Source organism: Pezoporus flaviventris, unplaced genomic scaffold (assembly GCF_033815535.1).
Source record: "Pezoporus flaviventris isolate CSIRO_AGI_PZ_B2104156 unplaced genomic scaffold, CSIRO_AGI_Pfla_v1 ptg000002l, whole genome shotgun sequence".
Taxonomy (NCBI): Eukaryota; Metazoa; Chordata; class Aves; order Psittaciformes; family Psittacidae; genus Pezoporus; species Pezoporus flaviventris.
Genome location: NW_026892550.1, coordinates 75171197 through 75184253, shown reverse-complemented (window position 1 = coordinate 75184253; position 13057 = coordinate 75171197). Strand labels below are relative to the sequence as shown.

Sequence of the window (13057 nt, the reverse complement as noted above, 5' to 3'; positions counted from 1 at the left end):
ATGCTTCAACAGCCCCCACCAAATGCAGTTTTGCTGCCCCAGGTTTGGTATATGATCCTGTAAATGGCAAACTTCAAGTTGGCTGGTGTCACTGAAGCATTATGCTAACTTCCACATCATCTTCTATTAAAAAGAGATAATGGAATGCTTTAGCCTTTTGCCCTCTGCATATTCCACTCAGATGTAGTTTGTGGTGTACACCTTTGTTACTGTGCAAGGGATTTGCCTAAGTCTCTGATTATATACAATGATACCAGTGTAACTGCTGCAAGCTTGTCTTAAGCTTTCTAAAATCTGATGGAATGCACATGTGCAATTTGTGGTCTCTGTTCAGGTAAACCCCAAGCACTTAAAGCAACCTTTGACAGTAAATAACTGGAGTTAACTACAACACAGTGCCAGTGTATCCGAAAAGCCAATTGCTCCTGTAAACCCCCAGTAAAAGCCATTTTGTGTCTCTTCTGGCCAGACAGTCTTGTTTTACCGCCTCTGGTTCACCTCCTTGAAGGGAGCCTGGTTTCAGGCAGGACTCTTAAAATACTGCAATTTTGCTGGGATTTCTCCATAAAGCGGTTGATGTAGATGCCTGATGCGTGTTCTTGATCTTGACCACATAAAAAAGGAGTGGGAAACAACCAGCTGTGTCTTTGCTTCTTACTTTATGCCAGTCTGATATTTTACAAGGGTTTTTAAACCTTTCAGATGCTGCAGTTGAGCAGCACACACTCCTCTTGCCAGCAGTTCTTGATTGAGATTAAGGACAACCCTCCTGGTGGTTTTTAGACATAAGGAGTCCAGGGTGTCACTAGAGAAGTAAAATTGGAATTGTTTGTGCAGTAAGAGTTGTTTTGTAGTGTTGCAAGTTCCTTTTCTCACAACAAGAATGTGTAGTATTTGTCATTGCTCTGGAGTTTCCTAGAGCTGGCAAACACTCTGGAATCAGTAAAGCAGTGCATTTTAGGCATCAGGAGATCTGAGGTTTAGTCCTGAGGGTAGCAGTAACTTGTGATGTAATACAGGCTGTGTAAACCTTTATTTTTGTTCCTCTTGCTTCTCTTGTTCTGTGATCTCATCGGTCTATAGCATAGAGTCACAGAAGGGTTTGGGAGGAAACTTAAAAATCATCTACTTCCAACCCCCAGCGTATCTCGGCATCTGTGTTGGGGGATGAAAATATGTGTATAAACATTGATTGATTGTCTTCTGTTATTGTTGAAGCAAAGTACTGTTGACTCAATAGCTTGTTTGCATGTTGGAAGTTTGAGGCAATGCAGGATCTCCCTCTGTGTGTATATTGAGGCCAGCGCAGTAGAGTGGTCTGTCTTCTGTTTGAAGGTTTTGTGGTGTAAATGAGCTTCTGAGGGTCTCCCCTTCTGGGGTTGAGTTTGGTTTTAAGATGGGAGTTGGGAAACACACAGAATTATGTCATTTGAGAACAGTTAAGGAGCAGGAGTAAACTCCTGGTGGGACTTCAACTGATTTACCACTGCTGTAGTCACTTGCAGATGCAGGGAAGAACGAAGCCAAGCTGACTAGGCTGAATGTAGAAGGTTGTGCTGACAGAGAAATGCTTTCTGGCAGATCTAGCATAGCAATCTGAAGAATCTCTTCGTGAAAACTGGGAAAGTTGGTGGTTTCCCTCTTTGTGACCTTACAAATAGAGCATGCTCTGTCAGTGAGAGCTTGCCGTGTAGCAGTGTGAATGGATGGTTTTTGTTTGGTTTTTTTTGTTTGTTTTTGTTTTTGTGTAAATTCATTTGAATGTACGTAGGATTCTGGTGCCTTGTATCATACCTCGAGAGGGGTAAGAGGGTGGTCTCTCCTGTCCTCTTTTTCCACTGAATCTGCGTAGTTTAAGTTCTTCAGCTTCTTTGTTGTGGACTTCCAGGGCCAGGTTGCGTGGGGCTTGGAGCAACCTGGTGTAGTGGAAGGTGTCCCTGCCTGTAGCATGGGGCTGGAACTGGATGAGCTTTAAGCTCATCCAACCAAAACCAGTCTGATATCCTGTGACCACAGAGAAGCTTTCCTGGGTCATCTGAGGCCTGGTCTCATCACAAGAAATGTGTGTTTTCAAATCTGAACTGCTCTCCTGTTAACTATGGTTTTATAAAATGTGGGTGAAGGAAAGGCCCCATGGTGCTATTTCTGCATCAAGCTTTATTACTGCTAGCTTTGTCTACACAGAAGTTACGATGTTGTATTTTTATTGTTCAGCTGTACTAATCTGCAGTCCTTAGAATAACAACTTGTCTGAGCTGGAAATGGATGGGTGTGCACAGTTCTGAACTGGAATTTAAAGTGAAATGGAAAAGGTGAAAAATACTGCAGGACAAGTGCTTGTGAGAAGTTGGGCTGCCTTTAGTTGTGCTAAGCTGCTCTAAACTCCCTCCTCAAAGGATTAGTTAAGGGTCTTGATCTGTTACAACAAAGCCTGAGCATGACAGAGAAGTGGCTGCTTATTGAGCTGTGAACAGAAAGCTCGGGATACTTCTCCTTGAAGACTCTGCAGGCAGCAAGCATGCAGACATGCCCCCTGAACTTAAGCAGTGATAAAGATAATGAATGGTGTTTGGGATTTCAAGCTTGACTCTTGTATAGATAGTGGAATCAAAATGATCTGTTTGTGGTTGTAACAGCTCAGGGTTTCATTTTTTCACTTAGGTGTCATTTAAGAGGAGGACGCTTCAAGATTCTAAATGAATTGACATGGGTCTGTTAGTGTAGCCAGGCACTTCTTGTGATGCTTGGAAATGCTTGTCTTGAGAATGCATCTCTTAAATCTATCCTTGGAGTATATAGTCAAGGGAAAAGGTGAGTCCAGTGGAAAAGGAATGTGAGCAACTGCTAGAGAAGTATTTCCTTTCCTGTGAGCTCACCTTCCTTAAACAAGGCTTAAGAGAATAATTAGTCCCCTGAAAGTAGGGCAGTGAGGAATAGGATGTAACAGTGCACAGCAGGACTGCTTAGTCCTTTCTCAGTAGTGCACATGTTGTTTGGAGGTGCAAGTGTGCTGTGTCTCAGGGTGCTCTTCATGTCCAATATGTTTTAAGAGCAGTTGTGCTTCATGTGCTGCCAAATTTTGCCATTTTGAATGACAAAACTTTTCAGTTTTGACAGTTTTTTTTTTTTGAAAGTCTTTCATATAGCTGTGTTGTTCTGTATTCCTTAGTTCTCAGTGTTACTTAGGCCTCACTACTGTATCCATGGAAGCTGGCCATGTTGTGATTAGGGGTCAGTCCTGAGTCTTAGGTTCTCGGGGAAGTACAAGTTTCTCCATAGAGGTTTAGAATCCTTGAGCAGTCCTTAAGCAGGTAGAGAGGTGTGAGGACTATAAAATGCCATCAGCCTAGCTCAGAAGGTTTGTCTTGAAGAGCTGTGATAGAGGCTGGGTGAAAAATTGACTAGGTGCTCAGCGGCAGCATAACCCCTCTAAGATTTTTACAGCTTTAAGGAGTAGGCTCTGGGTTGAGTGACCCTATAAGTAACTTGCTAAGTAGCTTAAGTGATGCTTACCTCAGATACTAAGTCATAGTGGGCTGCAGTTTAGGTGTGGCATTGGGAGACTTCACTGATGAGGGGAGAGGGTGTTTCTCAGTTGCATCATCTGTTTTCTTCATGGTGGTTCTGTGCTCCCTTTCTCATGTGTCTCAGTCTGTCAGTGTTTGGGAAGAGACATGATGGGTTCCTTGTTAAGAGCAGCAGAAATTACCTGTGTAGGATCAGGTTGGTTGTTTAGCATCCTTCAGCTGTCAGGGTTGTTTGGCAGAGAGCAGTTTCCATTTTGGTTTTGGAAAGGTATGGAAACAGCCTCTTTATAGGTATTACCTATCAGTCAGTGGTTTGTGCAGACTACCACATCTCAGGGTTGCTGCAGAGACAGGCAAACTCCATGTGTGTTATTCCATGCTGTCAAAGCTTGGCTTCCTTTGTTTTTTTTCAGTTCTTCCCAAGCCCACTCCAAAAGACATGGTTTCTATCAAAAGTTCAAGATCATTTTTTTTTTGCGGGGCTTGGGGGGAAAGAAGGTGAGCAACTGTTCAGGTGGCTGGATTAAAAATGGGGCAGCTTTTTTTCTTGTTGGATGTAGAAGTATTGTCTGAAGCTGAGCTTTCAGAAACATGATGGCAGACAGCTCTATAGAGTTATGATGTGTTTGGTTTTGTTGGTTTTCTTTGTGATTTTAATATCCTGTTATTCATGTCAGAGACTAAAACTTGTATGTTGTTTTTTCCCTACATAAATGTGAAACTGGGACAGGGAACTCTTAAGATGTGAGTTGAGGTTTTGTTTTTACACTGGCATGAAAACTGTCTCACATGAACAATTGCAGCAGAATACCAGTTAATGCATGAATTCATTTAATGTGGAAGTATGCCGAGTGTTTGGAATTGAGATTTGAAATGGGAAAAGAATGTTAAACTGAAGGTGTTGTTCCTTGTAGTTTCACAAGCTCCTTGGAGTGGTAGGTTTCAGTCTGTCTGCCTGCCTCTCTTAATTGTTGTAATGCTGGGGATACAGACTACAGAGGAGAGGAGGAAATTTTCCTGTGAATACATCAGCACCTGTCTTGTAATCATAAACACACTGCAGTAATAATGCAGGTGTCCCTGCAGCAAAAACTCTGGTGGTGCCAGTCATGAGGATGGTGTTAATGCCATTTCAGCAGTATGGACTGTCCTCCTTCCCTTCTTCCCTCCCCTTTTGTATTTTTTTAGCAGCAGCAAGAGTAAATGGAGCGTCTAGTTGATGAATAAAATGAAAGAAGACACCGTTAAAGTTCCAGCTGCTGGACTCTAGATTTTTGCTGAACGAGGCATTTAGGTTTGGGGAGGGTCACTGCACATACAGAACACAACAAATGGGATTATGTATCCCAGAGAATGGGAAGGAATTTTCTATATGAGGGAGAAATGCTGCTGTTAGGACTGTTTGCAGCAACAGTGCTGCTGTACTAGCTAGGTAGGGTAAGGGAGGATCATGCAGCTTGCTCCTGTTAGAAAATAGATTCTAAGAAATAACATAAAGCTGAGAGGCTGGAATGGAATAGGCAGAATAGGCTTCTTCACTGGGCTTCAGCATTCAGCAGCCAGGAAGCTCATCTTTAGCGAAAGAAAATGGTGTCCTGTATAAATATCCAGTAAGCTATCACTTGCCCTTTAGAGCTCTGTCATCTAAATTAGGCAGTTGTGATGTTCTGTTTTGTCCCCATGTGAATGGGAAGCAATACCAGAAGCTTGTCTTCAGTCAAGTTTGGAATGGAATTTTTAATATGATAATATTATTAGTCCTGTAAAGATCTACATTTTAAGACGGCTTGGAACCTGTGTTAAGTGGTAATGTCACCTGAAGACCTGTACTATTAGGTGAAAAGGCAGAACCATGTACTTTACCTTAATAAATTTAGTTTGTTAAAGATCAAATTTATTCCCAGTGCTTTATTTCAAGGTGTGTGTGAGTTGATTGCTTTGTCTTGATGTTTTAGGTCAGAGTATTTTTTTCCGGTAAGCTGGCTTTCAACTGAGACAGATTGATGCATTTTTAGAGTGTAAGAGTTGATATTCTGAGGGCTAAAAGGTACCAGGGTAAGAAAGAGCAGGCATGAAGTTCTTGATTTAGTGTGGGACATGTGAGGGGCTGAAAAAATTGGACTGTTCCTTATACTTAGCTGACCTGTGACCGAGATGAACAGAAATGCAGTACATGTATATGGCATGGACATTATCAGGTGCCTTTGGAAGAATGAGTCTCCTAACACTCCAAATGATTTCTTGACACTTAGGATAGGAAGCTGTATATAAAAACTTCAATAATCCATTATTCTTAAAAACATGATGGAATTATGCGTCTTAATTTACAGAGTTTTGGGGTTGTCTTTTGGATGCTGAAGTGAAAACTTGGTGCTTGGGTTACTCGGCCTGATTTGCCATGTTCCAAATATATCATCCCTTTTCACTCTTACCTCCCCAATCCCTTGATGCGTGTTGAGTGTTTACATATAAGACATGAAAAATATGGAGCAGTGTTGTGCAAAGACAACTCAAGTCGTTATTAGTCAGGGCTGGGCTTTGCTCTTGCAATGGGAATGTTGGTTTATTTCCTCTTGAATGTTGCAGTTGCAAGGTGCAGTATAAAAGTGGCTAGTTTCAGACTTAAAGGGCATATTCATGAAGTAAGCAGTGGAAAATGTTATTTTTAAGAAGTTCAAGTTGTATGAAAGGTGGAGGTAGGTTTTCTTTGGTTATGGTTTTTTGTTTGGTTTGTTTTTGTGTGTTTTTTTTGTGCAGTGTTTTGTGATAAATTGGAACGATTTCACAGTCATTCCTGCTGCTGTAGGAAGTGTTCAGCAGGTGCGTAGTAGACTCAGCAGCAGCCAGAAAACACTTGGGGACCATTTTTCATACAAGGGTGGGCAGAATAAAACCCTGAGAGGAATCTAGATCCCAGGGTGCAGGGGTGTTCATATGCTTGTCTGGGCTCTTCTGGAAAAGGTTGGTCTGTGTGCCAGCCCTGTGCCCTTCCTGCCTGTCTCATCTGCACATTCTGTTCCAGAGGTGAAGTTCTGAAGGTCCAGCTCTAACTAAATAAATTACCATTGGCTGTAAAACCTACTTGTTGTCTTGATGAGATGAAGAACGAGGGCAGAAAGGATTAGTGGTCTGCCACTCATGGTGTGAGAGCTAAAACTGATCTGTAGTGAAAGCTGAGGTCATCTTGGACATGAGTTGCTGGAGTGCAAGGGGAAGGTAGCGTAACTCTGGGTCAGGCTTTTCTGCTCACCTGAGTAGCTCCTTATCTAAATTGGGATTAAAGCTGCTTGCTGCATGAGAGTAATTTTTAGCTAGGGAAGGGAAGAACCTGAAGCTTCCTTACTTCTCAAACTGGTAACTTGGACTAAAGTTGATGAACTGACCTGGTAATGGTTTTTGGTAATTGTTTTGGTCTGACAGTGGCTTTGCAATACCTGATGGACTTGAAAATCCTTGTTAAACTTTATATTGTCTTTAAAACCCTTTTGCTGCTCTCCAAAAACTTTGCAGCTGGGAAAAATCAGCTGTTGGAGTGCTTGCAAATTGTCAGCAAGTCCTTCTGTCCCTCAGTAAGGAATAATACTAAAAGGACTGGTGAAACTCTATTTGAGGTGGTGAAGTTTTCTACATGGCAACAGCCACAAGCTGTTCCTTGTGTGCTAGCTCTTCAGAAAAGCTTTGTAGTAAGTTTTGGTTCTCCCTTGAGCTATCAAATACCAAAAATCCAAATGTCAAGGTAAAAATTTAGCAAATTATGAAATTGTTGGAACTCTATGACCTGTAAGGTAATGGGAGTCATCTGACAGAAGCTGAGTTAACAAATCTACAATTGAATTGTAAGCCTGGAAAATAGTGGCTAGCCCTAAGAATTAGACACAAACCTGCAGAGAAAATACATTTTTTTCCACAAAGGGTGTTTTGGGGGCCCTTAAAAATGCTTGTCTGGGTTAGTGTGGGTCATCCAAATGAGGTTTCAGAGCTTAAAAACACTGTGGCTTAAAAAGGTTTCATCCTATTATGTTAATGAATCCACCTTGCTTTTCCACACCCTTCAAGGTCTGTTGTTTGCAGCCTACCTGGTGGATGTCCAATCTGCATTTCACTGTTCCCTTGGTACCTTAAGAATTACTTACTGCTTTTTATGAGCATGCCTTCATGTAAGGCTTCAAGAAAGAGAAATATATTGTCTGTTTTTTTATTATCAACAAAGGCTAAAACGGAGCTAGGAACTTGCATTGCTTCCAGGAAGGAATGTTTGGCCATGGATGTCGTTCAGGTTTTTCATAACTAGTGTTTAGGCTGAGTTGATGACACTGTGCCTAAGTGTACCATGCAATTCAAGAACTGTTTGGTGCATTCTGTCTCTATGCAACACTGCCAGATGGGATGTGTTACAGTAATATGAGGTTAATTTTTATAATTTATATGGAATATGGGGTCTCAAATGTTTACTCTGTGCTAATTTCTGACTAAATGCTGGAAAGCAGTAGTGGGTCAATACCATGTGCATGTGGGAAGGCTATGAGGAAGACTAGGGAATAGAATCGGCAAAATGGGCTCTTAAAATCAGGTGGGAAACCTAGGAGAAGAAAATGATGGTATACAGCCTTTTCTAAAGGCTCTTGGGTCCTTTAATTGTGCAGCATCAGACAAGTTTAGAACTTCTTACCAGTGAAGTTGTGTAGTATATCAGAATTGAATCATGCTGTTGTCAGATGTGGAGCGCTGGTTTTTATGGTTTAATGTATATGAAGTTTATATACTATAAATTGCCAATATGTGATTTTGGGACTTTGGCTGAGAACAAGATTAGGCTTGTAATGAATATTTTTAGGTGTTGGGTACGCATTTAGGTAGTGAAGAGACTTGTCTAGGTTGATACCTTAGTTGATAGTGTGGCTCTAGAGGAGTTGTTAGGTATCAAGTACCCAAATGCATAGGGCTTTTTGCGTGGTGGAGGGTTTTTGGGTTTGTTTTTTGAGGGAATCTGGGAATTTGTTTCACCTTAGTGTGCATCTGTGGGAGACCATGTGGAGGCATGTGTATGGGCTTGGAAGACACTGCTGTAGGAATATGGGGGATGCTTACTATGAGGATGCTGGGACATTGGACCAGGTTTCCCAGAGAAGTTGTGGCTGCCCCATCTCTGACAGTTTTCAAGGCCAGGTTGGATGGATCTTAGAGAAACCTGGTCTAGTGGAGGGTGACCCTACCTGTGACAGGGGCTTGGAACTGGTCTCTTCTGACCCAAACCATTCTGTGATGCTGCTTACAGCAGTGTGTCTGCAATGGGATCTATTTGATGACAGTTTTAGATGTGTATGACTTGATGGGAAGAGGTGGATGAAGTTTGAGTTAGTGTCAAGAACTGAGTTATGTTTCCAAAGTAGATCTAGCATCACATGGTGGCAAGCTATGCCAGTTAGAGCAAAGTAACTCAGCTGTGCTTTGTTTTCTGCTCTAACCTCGCATTTATTAAAATGTATACTCAATATCTGGTATTTGATAATCAAAACATAAAATTACTGACAACTTTCAGGGCTTTCTTTAAGGTGTATATAGACATGAGTCCTGGTGGTTCAGCTTGTAGCTGTTTAAGATGTATGTGTATCCATGGACCAGATGGTAAAACACTACCAAAAATGCGGAAATACTGCTCTTTAGGAAAGAAAAGATACAGCCCCTCCCCTAGACTACTTGGAAAGCTTCTAGTGCCTTGAGGTTTGTCTTTCTATACCTGTTAACACCATGCTTTTTGAAGCTGTTTTTTTAATACCTCTTTACAGTTGTGTTCAGTGCATCAAAAGTGTGGGCTGTTCTGTTTGAGAGTACTCAGAACTTGGTCATTCTGTGCTCCCAGCATCTTTTTTCATTGTAGAAGCATAAAATACACTGGAGGTGATTATGACCAAAGTAAACTTGGGCATGAGATTTTATTGCAGGATGAGAGAGGAGGAGAAATCTTGTAAAAGGCATTCTGTTGGAGCCTGTTTGAACAATTGAGTTATGTCAGAGTATTGTTTGATTGGAGAAATACTGACTGAGAAGGCAGATTAAATATTCTGATATGTAAGGTGGAGCATTTGTGGGCTATTCTACATGGAGTTTTAGTTAAAGGAAATAAAATACATCTGAAGACCATTAAAGGAAGTGTCTATTTACTTAGCCCGGTAAATGAAATGCTTTGTTTTCAGTTTGTAAGTTCTGTAGAGCAGGAAGGATTTTCTGAGAAGGGGAAATTGAGAATTAGCTTCTACCAAAATAGTTTCATTCAGCACTATTAGGTACTGTGTCTGTTGCTATCACCCTGTGTGGTGTTCTGTGCTGTGTTGAACCAAATGAAGTTCTTCAGCTAAAAGGCAGTTGTGAAACTACAGAAGAGTGTAACCAGAGGCTTGATGAGCAATTCTACAAGCCACATGTTGAAGATGTCTTTTCTCCCTTAGAAAATGAGAACCAGCTATATTTAATGTCATAAAATAGTCAATATCTGTTACTGAATAAATTAATTTCTTGAGTTGTTGCTCTGAAATGGTTTAAATGACTGCAAGTTTCAGAACTTGGTTGCAAGATAAGCTTTCTCTAGATATCTTCCCTGTGAGGGTGGTGAGGCCTGGCACAGGTTGCCCAGAGAAGCTATGGCTGCCCCATCCCTGGCAGTGTTCAAGGCCAGGTTGGACAAGGGCTTAGAGCCAGCTGCTCTAGCAGAAGGTGTCCCTGCCTGTGGCAGGGGCTTGGAACTGGATGAGCTTTAAAGTCCCTTCCAGTCCAAACCACTCTGATTCTATAACTTGTGGTTGCACGGGTGCTGTGATGCTTGTAGGTGGATTGCTTTTTCTCCTCATTCTCCTGATGTTAGTTGTTGTTTTTTTTTTTTTTTAAATCTTACTATGCTCATATTCTTAGCTGGAAGCCAAATAGGAAGACTTTTCGCATATGAAACTTAAAACTGCATAAAAGACCTAATTTGAGAGGAGAGGATGTGAGTAGGGAGAGATGTTTTCCTATTTTGACTTTTTCCTTAACAAATATTTCATAGTGCTAGGAAGAGCTATGACCAGCTGTTAAATATCTTGCTCAGAGGAGTTTTTTTCAGTTTGAGCAGTAGAGATTTTGCATGGGTTGGGGGAGCCAAGAATCCTTCCAACTGTTCAGTAGTTTGCCTTCCCAGTGATGAAATCTGTCGCTTGGCTCCTGATGCCTGCTGCTTGCTGCAGCAGGCTTAGTCCTTTTGAACAAGACAAATGGCAAGTCCTCAGATGAGCCAAAACCAGCCTAAAACGGATGAATGCAGCAGCGTTCCTCCACCTGAGAAGTGAAGTTGCCTTTACTAGTGTGCCAGACTGGGAAGCTGCAGCCAGTGAGAGTATCCCTTGCAAAAAGGAGTGCTGAGGAGCAATATGCAGTACTGCAGGACTGCCCCGTCCCTGGCAGTGTTGAAGGCCAGGTTGGATGGCACTTTGAGCAGCCTGGTCTAGGGGAAGGTGTCCCTGCCCATGGCAGGGGGTAGGAACTGAATGAGCTTGAAGGTCTCTTCCAGCCCAAACCATTCCATGATTCTGTGACTGTCCCGTTGTTGAAGTCAGAACTACTTTCATCCCAAGTCAGAACTCCTCTTCAGCCTGCTGTGTTCCTGGGTGTGAAGGAGTGCAAAGAGGTTGCAGAGGAGTGGAAGGAGGCTTCAGAGATACCTTTGAGGGGTGTACTTGTGTATTGTTAACAGCTGTCTGATGGGATGCTTTTTCTCAATGGTATCTTTGAAATGATAAATTGAAGTAATTTTGGGCGTTCTCAGCCTGCTTTCCTAAAGGACCAAGGTGTTTAAGTTCGGGCTATGCACTAGTACTGTATCTTAGTAAGTGTTGAGCTGGAGGCAGACAGCAGAAGTTGTTGGTGAGCTTTTAACTTCTGACTGGAAAACAGATAGAAGGATGTCAGTCCCTGGATGGATTAGTCACTCTTTCAGTGTATCTGCCTGCTTAGATCAGTGCCATTATTAGCAGGAATCTGAAGTTGTGATGCTCATGAGATGGCTTTTAAACTTCAGAGACACACATGAAGAAAAGAAATTATATTTCTATCTTGGTGAACTGTGTTCCACATGGAAGTAGATCACTGCTGTACTTTGGACAGTAGCTGCATTTATCCAAAGATGATTGAATGGTTATGTTGTAGGGGTGGCTGGGCACATGGATTTGGTTTATCTAGCAGCCTTGCCTTTAGATTGATTTTTTTTTTTTTTTTTTTTTTGGGGGGGGGGGGGGTGGGATTGGCTTTTGCCTTTGATTTTGAAGGTGTGGAGTTTTGAGGCTGTTGAGCTTTGTAGGGGGATGTTTAGACTTTGTCTTTATAATCTAATAAATGGCTTGATGGCTAATACAAAGGCTTAGGGGTTTGTTCATGGATCTCTGAGAGGAGTGTCTACTTTAAACTACTTGACTCAGTCTTTTACACACAGTAAAACACAGATAGATGTTAGGGGCTTTTTTTCTCTTCTAATACATTGATCACTTACTTAATCTCCATTTGTTTCCCAACCAAAACAAATGGAGAATACAGAAAAACAGGATCCTGAGAAGAACTTAGACCATTCAGCATCTGTTTTCTGAAAAAGTCAGGTATAATGGGTTCCATATTCTGTAGGTAATATTTTAAATCTTTTATTGGGAATATTCTGTGAAGCTGTTGTGAGATTATTAGATCTGGAACATATTGCTGGTCTTTCTGTGTTTTTTAAATACTGGATTGGGAGACATCAGACTTGAAAGAGTGAGATAGCTGAGAGAATTTGTCTGCAAGTCAGACCAGTTGACACGAAAATAATGATGACTTTGTTTTTCTGGCTTTTGTGTGCTAGTAGAGCTTAATGCCATTTGAGGGTAGGTTACTTCTTCCAAAAATGACTGGGTTGTGTGAAATAGATTAGTTCTGTCCCTGTTGTATGTATCTCATGCTTTGAGGAGGAAAAGAACCCCACCAAACCAATAGCTTGCATGAAACTCACGGCAGCTACCACCTTTAGGCCTTCTGAAGTGCAACCTTTTCTTCCACTTTTCCCTTGTTGTGTTAAGTTGGACTTGAAAACTGTAAAGTGCAGTGTGGAGATGTGAAGGCTATCTCTAGTGGCTTCTAGTCAGAGCAGATAGATGACAAAAGGCACATTCTTGGATGTGATTTTTGGAAAATCTTGTTGCTTCCTTTGAAATACCCTTTGGAGTCAACTGAGGATAGTTTGGCTAACAAAGTATTTGAAAAGCAAATGCTTAAGTGACAAATAAAACTCTGTGGTTTTTCTATTTCAAGTATATTTTGTTCAAGCATACCATTCTTGAACCAGATCTGTTATTTTTCAGGTGGAATCATTTATCTTGGATCAGGATGATCTCGAAAACCCCATGCTGGAAACAGCTTCTAAACTCCTTTTGTCAAGTACTGCTGATGGTGCTGACCTGAGAACAGTAGATCCAGAAACCCAGGCAAGATTAGAAGCTTTACTTGAAGCTGCAGGTAAATACTCGTGCCCCATGCAA

At 41.6% G+C, this 13057-nt stretch overlaps 1 protein-coding gene across 5 annotated transcripts in view; it reads left to right on the top strand.

Moving 5' to 3' along the window:
- ANKRD17 (ankyrin repeat domain 17) overlaps positions 1–13057 on the top strand; it is an 87750-nt gene that overhangs the window by 27049 nt on the left and 47644 nt on the right. For all 5 annotated transcript variants that reach the window (XM_061463274.1, XM_061463264.1, XM_061463246.1 and 2 more), the window contains exon 2: positions 12881–13034. In XM_061463274.1, the coding sequence (XP_061319258.1) occupies positions 12881–13034 (154 nt within the window). The remainder of the gene's footprint in view (positions 1–12880; positions 13035–13057) is intronic.